Source organism: Anomaloglossus baeobatrachus, chromosome 5 (genome assembly GCF_048569485.1).
Source record: "Anomaloglossus baeobatrachus isolate aAnoBae1 chromosome 5, aAnoBae1.hap1, whole genome shotgun sequence".
In the NCBI taxonomy this organism is placed as follows: Eukaryota; Metazoa; Chordata; class Amphibia; order Anura; family Aromobatidae; genus Anomaloglossus; species Anomaloglossus baeobatrachus.
The window spans coordinates 572,760,066-572,780,235 of NC_134357.1; the positions used below are offsets into that span (position 1 = coordinate 572,760,066).

The 20,170-nt window shown below is 53.4% G+C and overlaps 1 protein-coding gene across 1 annotated transcript in view; it reads right to left on the reverse strand.

Annotated features, from left to right (window-relative positions):
- The window catches only part of LOC142312412 (uncharacterized), a 47,025-nt gene that overhangs the window by 10,040 nt on the left and 16,815 nt on the right, over positions 1 to 20,170 (reverse strand). Inside the window, exon 2 of the mRNA XM_075351349.1 lies at positions 43 to 156. Within this exon, the coding sequence (XP_075207464.1) occupies positions 43 to 120 (78 nt within the window). The 5' untranslated portion in view covers positions 121 to 156. The remainder of the gene's footprint in view (positions 1 to 42; positions 157 to 20,170) is intronic.

Sequence of the window (20,170 nt, forward strand, 5' to 3'; positions counted from 1 at the left end):
TAGATAAGAATGATGTAATGTGACGTCATCAGAATCTCTCACCTCTCCAGTAAGCCGGAAGAGGATCTCTAGGGTGAGGTGTAATATCCTCTCCGCCATCTTGTCCCTGTCCATATCCATGCTGGAACCGAAATTTTCTGAAACAGAATAAAACCACTGAAAGGAGGTGAGATATCATTTGGGTAGTAAAAAAAAAAATTCAACATGAAATGAAGTTGCAAAACCTACCCATAAAAGTATTGCACCTAAAATGGTATCAATGAAAACGTCGGCTCATCAAGCAAAAAACAAGTCCTCACTCAACTCTGATGTTGGAAAATTGAGAGACAAACCGATTTTTTTATGTTTTGTTTTGGTTTTTTTTTGTGTTTTTTTTTTACAAAAGTCTGATTTTTATTCACTACTAGAGATGAGTGAACCTGAAGTTCAGTGTTCGGTACAAACTCAGACTTTCCAAAATAAAGTTCAGGTTTGGCGTTCGGGGGCTTTACGTATGGAAACCACTCTCGTGTTATCAGATGTATTGTGCACCAAGAAATAAAACTGAAAAAACCCGCCCTCCCCTGTTAGTGATCGGTTTATGGCTGCATGTGGGCGGAGACCCGAACTGCCAATCAGGGACTTCAAATAAACTTCAGGTCAAGTCCAAGTCCAGAACCGATCTTTACAAATGTTCAGCTGGACCAGCAGAAGCCGAACGTCCACGGGTCCGCTCATCTCTAGTCACCACTTAGATAATAATAAATGTGGGAGTCTGATATTGCCGTAATCAGACTGACCTGGAGAATCACGCTGACCGCTCACTTTCAGCACATTGTGAATGGAGTAAAAACAATGATAGAAATTTTTTTTTTTTCACCATTTCACCGCACTTGGAATTTTTACTTAATTTCCAGTACATTTTATGGTAAAATTAAAACCTATGAGTCATTTAAAAAAAACCCGAAAAAAACAACAACTATCCTTTATACGGCAATGTGGGTGGAAAAATAAAAGAGCCGCGCAGCTACTACACACAATCATGTATCAACAGAGATGAAATCCAACCATCTCTAGATAAGGCAGACACGGTTTATTACTGCCTCTGCCTTCTCTGTCACTCTATACACAGCTTTGGTGTAATGCAGCGGGAATGTCAGGGACCTGACAGTGACACAGATCTCTGTGTGACAGGCTATGCACCATCGGTACTTGCCAACTGTAATTGTTTGGTGTCTGGTGAGTGCAATTATTTTTTTGGGGGGGATATTTGCTTTCTTTTGGTGGGGTCTGCTTTCTTTGATAAAACTCCTGCTGTATTTTTTAACTTTTTTAGATGTTTGGACAATTCATTATGGAACCACAACCAAGGTTTATTTTTGGAGTACGGCTTATATTTTAAGTATACTCAAAAAAGCTCCCAAAAATCCTACTAGGGCTTATTTTCAGGGTACGTCTTATTTTCGAGGAAACAGGGTAGAAAGAGCTGATGGTGCCTCCTCCCCATATACAGAGGATCATAGACATATATTGAGACGGCGTCCAGCTTTCAGTCCTAGGGGTGGCACTGATGCGGTTTTAGTCACGGCTCAGTATGCTGCACTCTCGGCACTGAGTGACAGCAGGTTCCCATGCTCAGCGGCTGTCAGTCAGTGTGGGGGGGGTATATATGTGGTAATAACAGACATTTCCCTTATATTCAAACTGGTATCGCTCGACATCAGACACAATGCTGAAGTTGGTTTCTTAATCATCCAGTTTCTTATTCGAGGCTGAAGTTGGTTTATTTTATTTTTTCCGTTTTCATTTTTTTTTTTTTTTTACAGGTTTAACAACAAACATAAAAAAATCCCAATAATAAAATACAATACAGTGCGGAGCCCTGATGTGAATACACTTAAAAGCAGCAAAAAAAGTATTAAACTGGCACAAAATGGGCATCAAAGTGATATCAAAGCTCTCTATCCACAAGGGTAACAGGAAAAAATGCCCCATATAATTTATTGTGCAGTTTTTCCTGAGTACACAGATACCTCATATGTGCTGGAAATCAAATGTTTGGGCGCACGGCATCGCTTGGAAGGGAAGGAGCACCATTTGACTGTAAAATTGGCTGGATTCATTAGTGAATGCCATGTCACGTTTGCAGCTCCTGAGGTGCCTAAACAGTGGAGCTCCATCAAAAGTGATCACATTTTGGAAACTAGACCCCTCAAGGATTTTATCCAGGGGTATAGTGAGCATTTTGAACCCACAGGTACTTTATAGAATTTAATAAACTTACATCGTCATATTGAACATTTTCTTTTTTTTTTCCACAAAAATGTTGCTTTAGCACCAAATTTCTTGCTTTTTCAAGTGGCAACACCAAAATGTGGACGCTACAGTTTGTTATCCAATTTCTTATGAGCGCAGCAATACCCCACATGTGGCTAATAATCTCTGTTTGGACAAACGGGAGGGCCCATAACAGAAGGAGCACCATGTGAATTTTGGAAAAATTGAAAAATAATGCGGGCACCATGTCACATTTTCAGGACCCCTAAGGTACCTATAAAGCAGAAACCCCCACAAGTGACCCCATTTTGAAAACTAGACCCTCAAGGATTTCATTCGGGGGTATAGTGAGCATTTTGAAACCATAGGTACTTCACAAAAATGTTGCTGTAGTGCGAAATTTCTCACTTTTAGGCTATGTGCCCACGATACAGCGAGACTGTGTCTAGACGCAATGTCAGCTGTCGTGCAGAGATGCGAGTATTGTCCACTGGAGAAAGCAGCTGCCCGGGCCCACGATCCAGGTTCAGGCTGCTGAGGACTTTAGCGCTATTTTCTCTTTGGACGAAACTCTCGTCTCCACAGCATAAATTGACATGCTGAGGCTCAGGAAGCCGCGCTGCAGGTCAGTTTATGCTAAGGAAAAAAAACAAGCTCAGTGGGCAGGAGATTTCCAAAAATCCTTCCATTGCACTTGTACTGCACAGCGCAGCATTTTGGACGCAACAAAAATACTCTGTCCAAAACGCTGCAAACACTGATCGTGGACACATAGCCTAAAAAACTAGGATGGATGGATAGACAAACACTTATATAATGTCCCACCCCCCAGCATAATCTAAGCTAGCACCCTTTAGTGACTTTCATGTGGCAGTGAAGGGTGTTTACCTTATATTTAGCCAAAAAAATAAATAATTAATAAAAACCTATGTGGGTTCCCCCCATTTTTGATAGCCAGCTAGGGTAAAGCAGATGGCTGAAGCCTGCAGATCACAGTTGGCCGCTTCACCTTGGCTGGTAATCCAAAACAGAGGGCACCCTACACTATTTTTTTTAGCCTTCATCAGGCTGCATAATTTTACAACGTTAACAGCGACCCCTTATCTCGGAAGGGGGTGGAGATATTTTATTGAAATTTAGCCAATATATTCTGGACCAAACTGCAGAGATGTCACGAAATTTCAGCCCTCTACGGCTTTTGGGAAAAAAAAAATGTATTGCCATTTTAAAACAAAATAGTTACAATTGTACCTATTCAGCCGGACAAAGGTTAAATTATTAATAAATAATTAAAAAAAAACCAAAACATGGGTTCCCCCCAAATTGGATCACCAGCTAAGGTGAAGCTGACAGTTGGCGTCTGGTATTCTCAGGGTGGGAAGGGACATGGTTATTTGGCCCTTCCCAGCCTAAAAATAGCATGCTTCAGCCGTCCCAGCAGTGGCGCATCCATTAGATGAACCAATCCTGGCACTTCACTCTGGCTCATCCCGTTGCCCTGGTGCGGTGGCAAACAGGGTAATAAATGGGGTTGATACCAGCCGTGTAATGTCACCTGGCATCAAGCCCTGGGGTTAGAACCGCTCTGCGCATGCGGACGATATTTTTCAGATGATGAGTAGGAATCGCGAGGACGGAGCAGCAGCTCGTATCAGGAGACCGGGGTAGGACCAGGGAGTGACAGGGGGTGACTTAGCCACACCTGGGGAGGACGTTTCTGTCACATCTGACGTCACATATGACAGAAATCAGAGGAGGATGAATGCAGCGTGCGGCCACCATCTTAGATGATCAGAATGAGGAGGGGGTATGGGGGGCACTTTGGCCACATGGGGGACCGGGGGAGGGGATTTATCTCCCATCTGACATGTCTGATCAAGCAGTGCTGGCTCCTCCCTTTCTAATATGAAAATGTGCCTGATCAAGAACCGGAGTACACTGGTCTGGAACTGGACATAAAGGGGTTAATAATAATGATGATGACCCCAAAATAATAGAGACCCTCCACCTGCACAGCCGCACGCACACTAGATATATGGCTGCTCTGTGCTTACAGGGCCTATGATGATGTCACATGGAGGGGAGGAGTCAGGGGTCACATGGTCAGCTCCTCAGTGTATGCAGGACTCTGCTGTGCTGGGTGTCATGGTGCTGGATGAGGGGAAGTTTATGTGTGGGGTCAGGAGGGGTTTACAGTGTGGATGTAGCAGAGCCGTGTGTGTACGAGGTGTACGGAGCGGAGCCGTGAGTGTACGAGGTGTACAGAGCAGAGCCGCGTGTGTACGAGGTGTACGGAGCGGAGCCGCGTGTGTACGAGGTGTACGGAGCGGAGCCGCGTGTGTACGAGGTGTACGTAGCAGAGCCGCGTGTGTACGAGGTGTACGTAGCGGAGCCATGTGTGTACGAGGTGTACGAAGCAGAGCCACATGTGTACGAGGTGTACGGAGCAGAGCCGTGTGTGTACGAGGTGTACGGAGCGGAGCCGTGTGTATACGAGGTGTAAGGAGCGGAGCCGCGTGTGTACGAGGTGCACGGAGCAGACCCGTGTGTGTACAAGGTATACGGAGCAGAGCCGTGTGTGTACGAGGTGTACGGAGCAGAGCCGTGTGTGTACGAGGTGTATGGAGCAGAACCGTGTGTGTACAAGGTGTACGGCGCAGAGCCGTGTGTGTACGAGGTGTACGGAGTGGAGCCGTGTGTGTACGAGGTGTACGGAGTGGAGCCGCATATATAGGAGGTGTACGGAGCAGAGCCGCGTGTGTAGGAGGTGTACGGAGCAGAGCCGAGTGTATGGTAGGTGTACGGAGCAGAGACGCGTGTGTAGGAGGTGTACGGAGCTGTGCTGCGTGTGTAGGAGGTGTACGGAGCAGAGCCGCGTGTGTACGAGGTGTACGTAGCAGAGCCGCGTGTGTACGAGGTGTACGGAGCAGAGCCGCGTGTGTACGAGGTGTACGGAGCAGAACCGCGTGTGTACGAAGTGTACGGAGCGGAGCCGCGTGTGTACGAGGTGTACGGAGCAGAGCCGTGTGTGTACGAGGTGTACGGAGCGGAGCCGTGTGTGTACGAGGTGTACGTAGCAGAGCCGCGTGTGTACGAGGTGTACGAAGCAGAGCCGCGTGTGTACGAGGTGTACGGAGCAGAACCGCGTGTGTACGAAGTGTACGGAGCGGAGCCGTGTGTGTACGAGGTGTACGGAGCGGAGCCGTGTGTGTACGAGGTGTACGGAGCGGAGCCGTGTGTGTACGAGGTGTACGGTGCGGAGCTGTGTGTGTACGAGGTGTACGGAGCAGAGCCACATGTGTACGAGGTGTACGGAGCCGAGCCGTGTGTACGAGGTGTACGGCGCAGAGCCACATGTGTACGAGGTGAACGGAGCAGAGCCGTGTGTGTACGAGATGTACGGAGCGGAGCTGTGTGTGCGAGGTGTACGGAGCAGAGCCACATGTGTACGAGGTGTGCGGAGCCGCGTGTGTACGAGGTGTAAGGAGCGGAGCCGCATGTGTAGGAGGTGTACGGAGCAGAGCCGCGTGTGTAGGAGGTGTACGGAGCAGAGCCGAGTGTATAGTAGGTGTACGGAGCAGAGCCGCCTGTGTAGGAGGTGTACGGAGCAGAGCCGCGTGTGTAGGAGGTGTACGGAGCTGTGCCGCGTGTGTAGGAGGTGTACGGAGCAGAGCCGCGTGTGTACGAGGTGTACGGAGCAGAGCCGCGTGTGTACGAGGTGTACGGAGCAGAGCCGCGTGTGTACGAGGTGTACGAAGCAGAGCCGCGTGTGTACGAGGTGTACGGAGCGGAGCCGCGTGTGTACGAGGTGTACGGAGCGGAGCCGCGTGTGTACGAGGTGTACGGAGCGGAGCCGTGTGTGTACGAGGTGTACTGTGAAGATGTAATTTACCCTCTCACTGTATATGCTGTGATACTATGTCATGATATGTATATTTCCCTGGTTGTTTTAGTTGTAATTCATGTATTTTCTTGGGGGAGCTACTGGTCTCAATGTGTCCCTCTAATACAATTGCAGTCTTGGCATCTAAAGGTACTGTCACACATAACGAGATCGCTAGCGAGATCGCAGCTGAGTCACCGTTTGGTGACGCAGTAACGATCCCGTTAGCGATCTCGTTATGTGTGACACTTACCAGCGATCAGGCCCCTGCTGTGAGATCGCTAATCGTTGCAGAATGGTCCAGGCCATTTTCTTCAAAGGTGATGTCCTGCTGTGCAGGACACATCGCTGTGTTTGACACTGTGTGACAGGGTCACAGTGACTGCTGAGATCGTACTGCGACCTGTATTGTTCCTGCATCGCTGGTAAGATCTGACTGTGTGACATCTCACCTGCGACCTCCCAGCGACTTACCTGCGATCCCTATCAGGTCGCATCGTTTTCGGGATCCCTGGTAAGTCGTTGTGTGTGACTGGGCCTTTATGTGATTATGTAAATAGCCTGTCCTCTTCTATCCAGAGTTGTGTATCTAGTCTGTAATTGCATTGGCCTGTGAAGGAATAGTCATTGTTCTGCACAGCAGGGGATCCCTTCATCTACTGTGGCTGGCAGACATATTGGAGCCCTGTGATGGACCAAACCATTGATGATAGGATGTGTGACCCCTACCCCCTGAACATGGTGGGCTGGTCAAGGAGCACAGACAATGCATTTCCCTTTTTGTAACTTCAGAGTGAACTGAAACTAAAGAGAAGAAGGAGCTCCCAGCCTGGGTGGCTGTGGACACGGACGGAGCTAGGCCTGTGTGGCGGCCCGTGGGATTGTGTGGAACTCTTTGGACTACTGTAAGGACGATTGCTTTGTTATCCGGTCCGAGGATTGTCGGGAAGGGCCCCCGAATCTGTTTTACGTGGACTTATCGTGTGCTGTTCCAGTGTTCTTGTGAATAAACCTGTTGGATCGTCCCTCGGCCTCGTCCATCCTTTGCTCTGTAGTACACTCCCGTCACAGTACGGAGCGGAGCCGTGTGTGTACGAGGTGTACGGAGCAGAGCTACATGTGTACGAGGTGTACGGAGCAGAGCCGTGTGTGTACGGAGCAGAGCCGTGTGTGTACGAGATGTACGGAGAAGAGCCGTGTGTACGAGGTGTACGGAGCAAAGCCACGTGTACGAGGTGTACGGAGCAAAGCCGTATGTGTACGAGGTGTACGGAGCGGAGCCGTGTGTGTACGAGGTGTAAGGAGCGGAGCCGCGTGTGTACGAGGTGTACGGAGCAGAGCCGCGTGTGTACGAGGTGTACGGAGCACAGCCGCGTGTGTACGAGGTGTACAGAGCAGAGCCATATGTGTACGAGGTGGACGGAGCAGAGTCGTGTGTGTAGGAGGTGTACGGAGCAGAGCCGCGTGTGTACGAGGTGTACGTAGCAAAGCCGCGTGTGTAAGAGGTGTACAGAGCAGAGCCGTGTGTGTACGAGGTGTACGGAGCAGAACCGCGTGTGTACGAATTGTACGGAGCGGAGCCGCGTGTGTACGAGGTGTACGGAGCGGAACCGTGTGTGTACGAGGTGTACGGAGCGGAGCCGTGTGTGTACGAGGTGTACGGAGCGGAGGCGTGTGTGTACGAGGTGTACAGAGCAGAGCCATGTGTGTACGGAGCAGAGCCGTGTGTGTACGAGATGTACGGAGAAGAGCCGTGTGTACGAGGTGTGCGGAGCAAAGCCACGTGTACGAGGTGTACGGAGCAAAGCCGTATGTGTACGAGGTGTACGGAGCGGAGCCGTGTGTGTACGAGGTGTACGGAGCGGAGCCGTGTGTGTACGAGGTGTAAGGAGCGGAGCCGCGTGTGTACGAGGTGTACGGAGCAGAGCCGTGTGTGTCCGAGGTGTACAGAGCAGAGCCATATATGTACGAGGTGTACGGAGCGGAGCCGTGTGTGTACGAGGTGTACGGAACAGAACCGTGTGTGTACGAGGTGTACGGAGCAGAGCCGTGTGTGTACGATGTGTACGGAGCAGAGCCGTGTGTGACGGGGGTGTACAACAGAGCAAAGGATGGACGAGGCCGAGGGACGATCCAACAGGTTTATTCACAAGAACACTGGAACAGCACACGATAAGTCCACGTAAAACAGATTCGGAGGCCCTTCCCGACAATCCTCGGACCGGATAACAAAGCAATCGTCCTTACAGTAGTCCAAAGAGTTCCACACAATCCCACGGGCCGCCACACAGGCCTAGCTCCGTCCGTGTCCACAGCCACCCAGGCTGGGAGCTCCTTCTTCTCTTTAGTTTCAGCTCACTCTAAAGTTACAAAAAGGGAAATGCATTGTCTGTGCTCCTTGACCAGCCCACCATGTTCAGGGGGTAGGGGTCACACATCCTATCATCAATGGTTTGGTCCATCACAGGGCTCCAATATGTCTGCCAGCCACAGTAGATGAAGGGATCCCCTGCTGTGCAGCACAATGACTATTCCTTCACAAGCCAATGCAATTACAGACTAGATACACAACTCTGGATAGAAGACCACAGGCTATTTACATAATCACATTAGATGCCAAGACTGCAATTGTATGAGAGAGACACATTGAGACCAGTAGCTCCCCCAAGAAAATACATGAATTACAACTAATACAACCAGGGAAATATACATATCATGACATAGTATCACAGCATATACAGTGAGAGGGTAAATTACATCTTCACACCGTGTGTGTAAGAGGTGTACGGAGCAGAGCAGTGTGTGTACGAGGTGTACGGAGCTGAGCCGTGTGTGTACGAGGTGTACAGAGCGGAGCCGTGTGTGTACGAGGTGTAAGGAGCGGAGCCGCTTGTGTACGAGGTGTATGGAGCAGACCCGTTTGTGTACGAGGTGTACGGAGCGGAGCCGTGTGTGTACGAGGTGTACGGAGCGGAGCCGTGTGTATGAGGTGTACGGAGCAGAACCGTGTGTGTACGAGGTGTACGGCGCAGAGCCGTGTGTGTACGAGGTGTACGGAGCAGAGCCGTGTGTGTACGAGGTGTACGGAGCAGAGCCGTGTGTGTACGAGGTGTACGGAGCAGAACTGTGTGTGTACGAGGTGTACGGAGCAGAGCCGTGTGTGTACGAGGTGTACGGAGCAGAGCCGTGTGTGTACGAGGTGTACGGAACAGAGCCGTGTGTGTACGAGGTGTACGGAGCAGAGCCACGTGTACGAGGTGTACGGAGCAGAGCCGTGTGTGTACAAGGTGTACGGAGCGGAGCCGTGTGTGTGTACGAGGTGTAAGGAGCGGAGCCGCATGTGTACGAGGTGTACGGAGCAGAGCCACATGTGTACGAGGTGTACGGAGCAGAGCCGTGTGTGTATGTGGTGTACGGAGCAGAACCGTGTGTGTACCAGGTGTACAGAGCAGAGCCGTGTGTGTACTAGGTGTACGGAGCAGAGCCGCGTGTGTACGGAGCAGAGCCGTGTGTGTACTAGGTGTACGGAGCAGAGCCTCGTGTGTACGAGGTGTACAGAGCAGAGCCGTGTGTGTGGAGCAGAGCCGTGTGTGTACTAGGTGTACGGAGCAGAGCCGCGTGTGTACGAGGTGTACGGAGCAGAGCCGCGTGTGTACTAGGTGTACGGAGCGGAGCCGTGTGTCTACGAGGTGTACGGAGCGGAGCCGTGTGTCTATGAGGTGTACGGAGCAGAGCCGTGTGTCTATGAGGTGTACGGAGCAGAGCCGTGTGTGTAAGAGGTGTACGGAGCAGAGCCGTGTGTGTACGAGGTGTACGGAGCAGAGCCGTGTGTGTACGAGGTGTACGGAGCGGAGCCGTGTGTGTATGAGGTGTACGGAGCGGAGCCGTGTGTGTACGAGGTGTACGGAGCAGAGCCACATGTGTACGAGGTGTACGGAGCAGAGCCGTGTGTGTATGAGGTGTATGGAGCAGAACCGTGTGTGTACGAGGTGTACGGAGCGGAGCCGTGTGTGTACAAGGTGTACGGAGCAGAACCATGTGTGTACGAGGTGTACGGAGCGGAGCCGTGTGTCTACGAGGTATACGGAGCGGAGCCGTGTGTCTATGAGGTGTACGGAGCAGAGCCGTGTGTGTACGAGGTGTACGGAGCGGAGCCGTGTTTGTACGAGGTGTACGGAGCAGAGCCACATGTGTACGAGCTGTTCGGAGCAGAGCCGTGTGTGTATGAGGTGTACGGAGCAGAACCGTGTGTGTACGAGGTGTACGGAGCAGAGCCGTGTGTGTACGAGGTGTACGGAGCAAAGCCACATGTGTACGAGGTGTACGGAGCATGTGTGTACGAGGTGTACGGAGCGGAGCCGTGTGTCTACGAGGTATACGGAGCGGAGCCGTGTGTCTATGAGGTGTACGGAGCAGAGCCGTGTGTGTACGAGGTGTACGGAGCGGAGCCGTGTGTGTACGAGGTGTACGGAGCAGAGCCACATGTGTACGAGGTGTACGGAGCAGAGCCGTGTGTGTATGAGGTGTACGGAGCAGAACCGTGTGTGTACGAGGTGTACGGAGCAGAGCCGTGTGTGTACGAGGTGTACGGAGCAGAGCCGTGTGTGTACTAGGTGTACGGACAAAGCCGCGTGTGTACGAGGTGTATGGAGCAGAGCCGTGTGTGTACGAGGTGTACGGAGCAGAGCCGTGTGTGTACGAGGTGTACGGAGCAGAGCCGTGTGTGTACGAGGTGTACGGAGCAGAGCTGTGGCGCCCCAGGACCTGGTCGCCACAACAGCATTGCCCCTCCAAAGAGTTAATGCTGAGCCTGGAGGTAATTGGGAGGTGTCACGAACCACCGGGGGGGTCACTCAGAAATCCCCCGCGCTGGCTACCAGTACGTCACAATCGGGGGGTAACAAGTGGGGGTCACCCCTCCTTTATACCTCCCGACCGACAGACAGAGCACGTGACGCGCTCTCTAGCGCCCCTCTTATAGTCAGGCCAATTATGGAATTGCCCGACAATAAGCAAGGAGGCCGCTATACTACTTATGCCGATTATTGAAGGGTCCCCGGTGAGAGTAGGGTATATATTCCCCCGACCTCCGCGGGCGGAATATATAAAATCTCCCCGAATCTCACTGGCCTCCCCACAATAATCCTTGGCACAAACTCGCTGCCACCAACCGCTTCACGGTAACTATTAGCCGAACACACAGACGTGGGATTCAAGATCGAGATAACAGAGCAGCCCAAGATTAATTATATAATTTAATCAGCCTAAAGCACACTAGAAAATACAATATATACAATAGGAGATCTACAGAATATACATATGTCAGAGTACAGTTACAATCAAAGCATGGGTTACAAACAGGCATACACAGTTCCAGCAGTTACCTTGTGCGTCTGGCCACAGGGGGGCGCCGTGAACCAGGTTTCTAGGATCCTTCCCACAGATGTTTCCTACACGTGACCCTGGCGAAAGAACCCTGGAAAATGGCCGAAGTAGGGTTATCAACCTGGGCAAATCCAGGTCCCCTCCTACCTTAGTGACCTCAGAGGGAGCACTGCTCCACCCCTGGCTGGAGTTATGGACAATATCCACAACATGGAATATGGGCCATAACTTTGCCTGGGAGCGTCGTAGGCGGACGCCAACGCTCTCATTGTGACAGTTATGAATTTAGCTACAGAACGAGAGGACTCATGACTTGTCTACTAGTTCCCCATTGGCTGATATCACGCCTGGGGTACTTCCCAAGCTCCCGCTCCCATAAAAAAGGTGTGCCAGCATCGTCCGCATGCAGAGACACCATTTTTATGGTTGCCATATTTATCGGAAATATGGCTTGCGAGATATGAACCATATTTTACTGGAGTCGTTCTGTCTGGATACTTCCAAGCTTGCTAATTAGATAGCAGCCCCTACCACAGGGTCACGGCAGGGAGTCATCCTGTGTCCATTGTTCCCACATCATCTAATCTCCATATCACAGGAGATGGCCGTTGGAGGTGTAAGTGGAACACAGACCAGTTCCTTTGACACCTATCTGCTAAACAAACCGTTTATCCCTGTGGTAAATTTTCTGATTGAAGGAGTTGTGTGAAGGAAAGGGGGGTGACACCAGGAGAGGGCTTCCTGACATAACTTGAATATCATGATTTATCGTCATATCTCCGGATTTACCTCACACCTCCCCCCTTTTGAGGGCGCTAGGGGGCAGCACACTCCGGTGTTCCCCCGTGCGCCCGTCCGCGACCTCTCCTTGTCGGGACAGCCCGTCTGCGTTACCGTGGTCACGGCCCCTTTTGTGTCGAATGGTGAAGTTGTATTGCTGGAGCGCCAGGCTCCATGGCAACAACCTGCCATTCGTCCCGGAGACAGTGTGTAACCAGCTGAGGGGATTGTGGTCCGTCTCCACGATGAAGTGGCGCCCGTATAGATAGGGTTGCAGACGCTGCAGGGCCCACACTATGGCCAGGCACTCCTTTTCCATCGTGGAATAGGCCACTTCCCTTGGTAACAGCTTCCTGCTCAGGTACAAGACTGGGTGCTCTTGGCTCGCAGAGTCCACCTGGCTGAGCACCGCACCGAGGCCGAAGTCACTGGCGTCGGTCTGTACTACAAACGGCCGCGTGAAGTCGGCTGCCTGTAGCACGGGCGGGCTGGACAGGGCGTCCTTTAGGGCCCGGAAGGCTGTCTCGCAGTCCATTGTCCAATCGACTGCAGAGGGCAGCTTCTTCTTGGTGAGGTCCGTCAAGGGCTTTGTCAGGCTACTATAGCATGGAACAAACCTCCTATAGTACCCAGCGGTCCCCAAGAAGGACATCACCTGCTTCTTGGTCCTGGGGGTGGGCCAGGACGCGATGGCCTCCACTTTCTCAGGCTCGGGCTTCAGTGTTCTCCCGCCTACCCGGTGACCGAGGTACTGGACCTCGCTCATGGCCAGCTGACACTTTCCCGGCTTGATGGTCAAACCTGCCTGGTGGATCCGCCTGAGCACCTGTGCTAGATGCTCTAGGTGGTCCTCCCAGGTGGGACTGAAGACGGCAATGTCATCCAGGTACGCGGCCGCGTACCCTTCAAGTCCCTTGAGCAGGGTGTTGACCATCCGCTGGAAAGTGGCAGGGGCATTCCTCATCCCAAATGGCATCACCGTGGACTCGTACAGTCCAAATGGGGTAATAAAGGCAGAGCGTTCCCTGGCCTTGCGAGTCAGGGGGATCTGCCAATATCCCCGGCTCAGGTCCATGATGGTCAGGTAATGAGCCCCGGCCAACTGATCGAGCAGGTCATCGATGCGTGGCATTGGGTACGCATCGGCGACCGTGACAGCATTGAGCCCCCTGTAGTCCACGCAGAACCGAGTGGTTCGGTCCTTCTTAGGGACGAGGACTACAGGCGAGGCCCAAGCGCTGTTGGATGCCTGGATCACCCCCAGCTTCAGCATCTCGTCAATCTCCTGGCGCATGTGTTGCTGCACCTCCAGGGAGACCCGATATGCTGAACGCCGGATCGGGGGATGATCCCCAGTGTCCACGTGATGGACAGCCAAGTCAGTCCTTCCGGGCTGGTTGGTAAACAACCCCCGGAAGGGGTGTAGGGTGGCCCACAGCTGGGACCGTTGGTCCTCCAAGAGCTGGTGGCCAACCTCCACATCCTCAATGGATCCGCCTGCCCTAACCTGGGCTAGCATATCCAAGAGGGTTTCCGCTTCTCCCTCCTCGGGCAGGTTGCACACAGGGAGTGCACATGCCTCCCGCTCATGATGTGCCTTCATCATGTTCACATGGAAGGGCTTCCGCCTTCCACGGGCAGGGTCCAGGGTGACCAGGTACGTTACAGGGTTGAGCTGCTGGTACACGAGGTATGGGCCTTCCCAGGCTGCCTGAAGCTTGTCCTGTGGTACGGGGACCAGTACCCACACCTTTTGACCCACTTGGTAGGTCCTCTCACAAGCGTTCTGGTCGTACCAACGCTTCTGATCGGCCTGGGCTTGAGCCATATTGTCGTGTACCAGTTGCGTCAAGGCCTGCATTTTGTCCCGGAAGCGCATGACATACTCGATAACCGACACTCCAGGGGTGGCCAAATCCCCTTCCCAAGCCTCTTTCACCAGAGCCAGGGGGCCCCGCACACGTCGCCCGTACAGGAGCTCAAACGGTGAGAATCCTGTTGAGGCCTGTGGAACCTCCCGGTAAGCAAATAACAGGTGTGGGAGATACCGCTCCCAGTCACGCCCATGGGAGTCGACCAACATCTTAAGCATCTGCTTTAAGGTGCCATTGAACCGCTCGCACAGGCCATTAGTCTGTGGATGGTACGGGCTGGCCACCAGATGTCGCACCTGGACTTGCTTACAGAGGGCCTCCATCAGCTGGGACATGAATTGGGTCCCCCGGTCAGTGAGCATTTCCTGGGGAAAACCCACTCGGGAGAAAATCTCCAGCAATGCGGTGGCCACCTTGTCAGCCCGAATGGACGACAAGGCCACTGCTTCTGGGTACCGGGTGGCATAGTCCACTACCGTTAGTATGAAGCGTTTCCCGGAGCTGCTGGAGATGGCCAGCGGGCCGACCAGATCCACAGCCACCCTCCTGAAAGGCTCATCGATGATTGGCAGAGATACCAGTGGGGCTTTGGGGTGTGGCCCCGCCTTCCCCACTCTCTGACAGGTTTCACACGAACGGCAGTAGGCAACCACATCGGCCCCCATTTCTGGCCAGTAGAAATGCTGGTTTAACCTGGCCTTGGTCTTAGCGATCCCTAGGTGTCCGGCCATCGGAATCTCATGTGCGATCCGCAACAACTCCGTCCGGAACGGATAGGGTACCACCAACTGTCGGTCCCTGGGCCACGCCTCCGGTGAACCCTGCTGGACCGTGACCCGGTACAGCCGTCCTTGGTCCCAGACCACTCGCTCCGGGTCCGAGTCCGAGGGAGGCTGTGCCGCCTGCTTCTTTAGAGCTTTCAGGCTGTCGTCAGCTTCTAACGCTGCCTGAAACCCCTGACTAGATGTGGCCAGAATCGACGAGACTGTCACATCTTCGGTCAGTACCCCGGGACCTGTGTCCTGGCCTCCACCTGACTCGGCTGCCACTTGGTCAGAAGGGGGAGAGCTATCGGACCTCCGGGAGGCCCCTTGGCTTCCAGCACTCCCACTGCGGGTGACAGCGGCCACAGCCGCTGCGACCGTGGGTCGTGCCTGCTCCTCCTCCGTTCCTGACCAAGTCGCCGGTTCAGGCAGACCTACCTGGCTTCCTGACACCCCGGTTGTGGGGGAACCCTGCACCGAGATCTTACCTGGGAGCACTTCCGCTCCGGGACCGGCCCCAATCTCACCTGCCTGTTCCCCCCCTGCAGCAACAGAACCCCGCTGTGAAATCTCTGGGGACCCCACATTTGCTGTGGTAGCCCCCACCCCACACACTGGTCCTCCCCCTGCAGCACCCTGCTCTCTGCTTATCCCTGCAGAGGGCAACAGATCCCAGCTCACAGGCTGATTACTTGTAGAGGCATTGTCACACCTTTCTCTGACCCCCTCCCCTGTCACAGCTGCAGCTGTGTGTGTGTCTATGGAAGCAGAAAAATCAGAGTTCACTCCCTCCTCCCTTACATCATTCATGGAGAACACATTAACATTGTCCGGAGGCATGTCAGTACTGGCTGAAGGGTCAGCCCTTGGGGGGGGGCCCAAACTGGGAGGTTATCTGCCCCAAATCTGTCCCAAGTAACACGTTTGCGGGGATCCGATCAGTTACCCCCACCTCTCTCACCCCTCGCCCTGCGCCCCAGTCCACATAAATGCCAGCAACAGGCAGCGCCGGGTCAATGCCTCCAATCCCGGAGACAGCGAGGGTTTTTCCAGGTATCAAGTCTTGGGGGGACACCATCTCAGGCCGCACCAGAGTCACCTCCGAGGCGCTGTCTCGCAGTCCTATGGTCACAGACCGGCCGACGGTGACAGGTTGGAAGCTGTCCAGGGACCTACCACCACCCCCACCCACACAATACACCTTGGGCGGCCCTTGGGACGGGGACAGAGCCGGGGCCTTGGGACGCTGAGGGCACATGGCCTTGAAGTGTCCAGGTAGGTTGCACTGGTGGCACCGTCTTGGCTCTGCCACGGGCCTGGAGAGGGGAGTTGAGGGGGACACCCCCTGCAGTCTAGGGGCAGGTGGGGCAGTCGCAGAATTCATCTTACCCCCTCTCCAGGTGCTGCTGGTGGCTGCTCTCCTGGCCTCAGGGGCCCGGTTGTTGGTGTAGTCATCGGCCAGGGCAGCTGTAGCCGTGGACCCCTTTGGCTTCTGGTCTCGGATGAACTGGCGGAGATCCTCAGGGCAGTTCCACAAGAGTTGCTCTGTGATGACCAAGTCTAGGATCTCTGGTCCGGTGGTAAGCTGCAGGCCTTGGGTCCAGTGGTCGGCAGCTCGGGCAAGTGCCCGCCGGTGGTCAGCCCAGGAGTCCTTTGGTCCCTTCTGCAGGGTCCGGAACTTCTTGCGGTAGGACTCCGGAGTGAGGTTGTACTGTTGGATCAGGGCCCGCTTGATTGTGTCGTAGCCCTGATCTGCCTCAGTAGGCAAGTCCCCAAGGATTTCCAGGGCCTTACCCCTTAAACGGGGGGTCAAGTATTTGGCCCACTGGTCCTTGTCCAGATGGTGCTGCAGGCAAGTCCGTTCAAAAGCAGTCAGGAAAGAGTCCAAGTCTCCATCCTTCTCCAGCACTGGGAAGTCCTCAACACGGACCTTTGGAAGTTTGGTGTCTTGAAGGTCACGTGTGGCTGATGAGGGCCGGAGCTGAGCTAGCTGCAGCTGGTGGTCACGCTCTGCCTGTTGCTGTCGCTCTTCACGTGCTGCTTGCCGCTCCGCAGCCTCAGCGTCACGCGCTGCCTGTCGCTCACGCTCGGCCATGAGTATCTCGTAGGTATCCCGGTCTCCAGCCATAAGCCTGGCCAAGGCAGCTTGAAGGAGGGCCTCTGCACCTCTCAGGCCGGAGGGATTGGCAAGTGGTGATCTGCGGCACGCTGCAGAGCCAGGTGATTCACTGTCCATTTCAGAGCGGAGGACTGGCATCTGGCTCGTTGAGGACCCTTGGGCGAGCTCCTCCTCATCTTGTCCAGCAGTGCCAGGTTGTGCAATGTCCTCTGCAGAGCTGTTCTCTGGCGTCGGGCTCTTGGAGGGCTCGTGGACAACCTCCTCATCGTCTCTGGCCTGAGCATCGGCCATTCCTTTGGCTTTGCTCCTGGTGCCATCAGCCATTCTTGCAGACTTTTGGTCACTGACACAGAACTGACACCTGATGCACCCACACACCTTACAGTATCTGCACTCTGACACTCTAGTGTTGGTCTGGTCTGAAGACCCCAGCAGCCACAGCTGCTGCAGGCAGTCTTTAGTGTCTGGGAGTATGGGTCTCACACTCACACACACTATTATCTCGATCCCACCGCTATGCCACCAATATGTCACGAACCACCGGGGGGGTCACTCAGAAATCCCCCGCGCTGGCTACCAGTACGTCACAATCGGGGGGTAACAAGTGGGGGTCACCCCTCCTTTATACCTCCCGACCGACAGACAGAGCACGTGACGCGCTCTCTAGCGCCCCTCTTATAGTCAGGCCAATTATGGAATTGCCCGACAATAAGCAAGGAGGCCGCTATACTACTTATGCCGATTATTGAAGGGTCCCTGGTGAGAGTAGGGTATATATTCCCCCGACCTCCGCGGGCGGAATATATAAAATCTCCCCGAATCTCACTGGCCTCCCCACAATAATCCTTGGCACAAACTCGCTGCCACCAACCGCTTCACGGTAACTATTAGCCGAACACACAGACGTGGGATTCAAGATCGAGATAACAGAGCAGCCCAAGATTAATTATATAATTTAATCAGCCTAAAGCACACTAGAAAATACAATATATACAATAGGAGATCTACAGAATATACATATGTCAGAGTACAGTTACAATCAAAGCATGGGTTACAAACAGGCATACACAGTTCCAGCAGTTACCTTGTGCGTCTGGCCACAGGGGGGCGCCGTGAACCAGGTTTCTAGGATCCTTCCCACAGATGTTTCCTACACGTGACCCCTGGCGAAAGAACCCTGGAAAATGGCCGAAGTAGGGTTATCAACCTGGGCAAATCCAGGTCCCCTCCTACCTTAGTGACCTCAGAGGGAGCACTGCTCCACCCCTGGCTGGAGTTATGGACAATATCCACAACATGGAATATGGGCCATAACTTTGCCTGGGAGCGTCGTAGGCGGACGCCAACGCTCTCATTGTGACAGTTATGAATTTAGCTACAGAACGAGAGGACTCATGACTTGTCTACTAGTTCCCCATTGGCTGATATCACGCCTGGGGTACTTCCCAAGCTCCCGCTCCCATAAAAAAGGTGTGCCAGCATCGTCCGCATGCAGAGACACCATTTTTATGGTTGCCATATTTATCGGAAATATGGTTTGCGAGATATGAACCATATTTTACTGGAGTCGTTCTGTCTGGATACTTCCAAGCTTGCTAATTAGATAGCAGCCCCTACCACAGGGTCACGGCAGGGAGTCATCCTGTGTCCATTGTTCCCACATCATCTAATCTCCATATCACAGGAGATGGCCGTTGGAGGTGTAAGTGGAACACAGACCAGTTCCTTTGACACCTATCTGCTAAACAAACCGTTTATCCCTGTGGTAAATTTTCTGATTGAAGGAGTTGTGTGAAGGAAAGGGGGGGTGACACCAGGAGAGGGCTTCCTGACATAACTTGAATATCATGATTTATCGTCATATCTCCGGATTTACCTCACAGGAGGTCTATTGGCCAGTAAGTTTAACATCCAACGCAGTTCCTCCCTCAGGCCAGCAGGGGGAGCTCTGAACCTGGAATTCCAGGGAGCATTCCTTAAGTCTGACCTGAGGTAGGAAGTAGTGTTCAGTCTGTAGAGAGAAGTCAGAGCAAGCAGACGCAGAGTAGTGCTGTCCTGTGGAACTGGGGCCTAGAGCTGGAGCAGCTTGGCCCAGTGAAACAGGAGGAGCATAGAGGCACAGAAGAGACTCGGACATCGGAGTCTGTGGCCACTATGGCCTAAAATACTCCCTGGTAGCTGAATCCGAAGGGCAGGAGAGCTGCAAGCACCTGGCCCATAAACAGCCCGAAGGTACAGCTGAATCATCAGGGCCCGGTGTGGACTCCAGCAAAGAAGCAACAGAGAGGGTCTGTGCAGCCTGCCACAGAGGGAAAGGGACGTACCACCGGTCCCAGCAGAAAGAGGGCCATTGCTAAATCCAGAGAGCAGGGTCCTATCACAGTAAGAAAAAGAACAGGAGTAGGCCTCATACTCAGCTGGCCAAAACAACATCTCAGTTACTTCCAGGCCAGCCGGAGCCCTCTACCACCTGTAACGGTCTCCCAGGACTAACTGTTTGTGAAGTAAAAGAGGAGAAGGTAAAGAGACTGTTGTTTGTGCCTGTTCCTTTCATTGCCTGTCGGCCCTGCACCGTGTTATCCACACAACACCATAGACTCTCACGAGCACCAACAGTGTCCCCGGGGCACCGCTCCACCTGTGGGGAGCAGTACCACCATTGCTGCCATATCATCACCCCGGAGGCCTCACACAGCAGCGGCGGCTTAATAGCCGCATACCACAGGTGGCGTCACGAACACTAACCTCAAGTCACCAGCCATATTTAACTGACACCCACCAGGGCCACGGAGTCGGGCCCCGCCACCACTGATTACCCCCGGACTAGTCCGGCCCGACACCGGGTGTCCCATAGCCCTGGGGTGGGCGAGTCAACTTTGGCGTCACGAACAGGATTTCGTGCCCGGTCCCACCGGGTACTGTGCGCCTGCAGAAACTATACCTAAAAGACTGTGTTACTGTTTGAAAACTGCCGCCGCCATTAGCCTCGCTGAGCGCAGGAAGAAGGGGGGCGTGCCCGAAAAAGAGCGCGAAGGGAGCGCGCCATCAGAGCGGAGGGTCGTTAACCCCGCGCTACCCGGAAGAGATTTTGAAAAGTGAACGGAGCCTG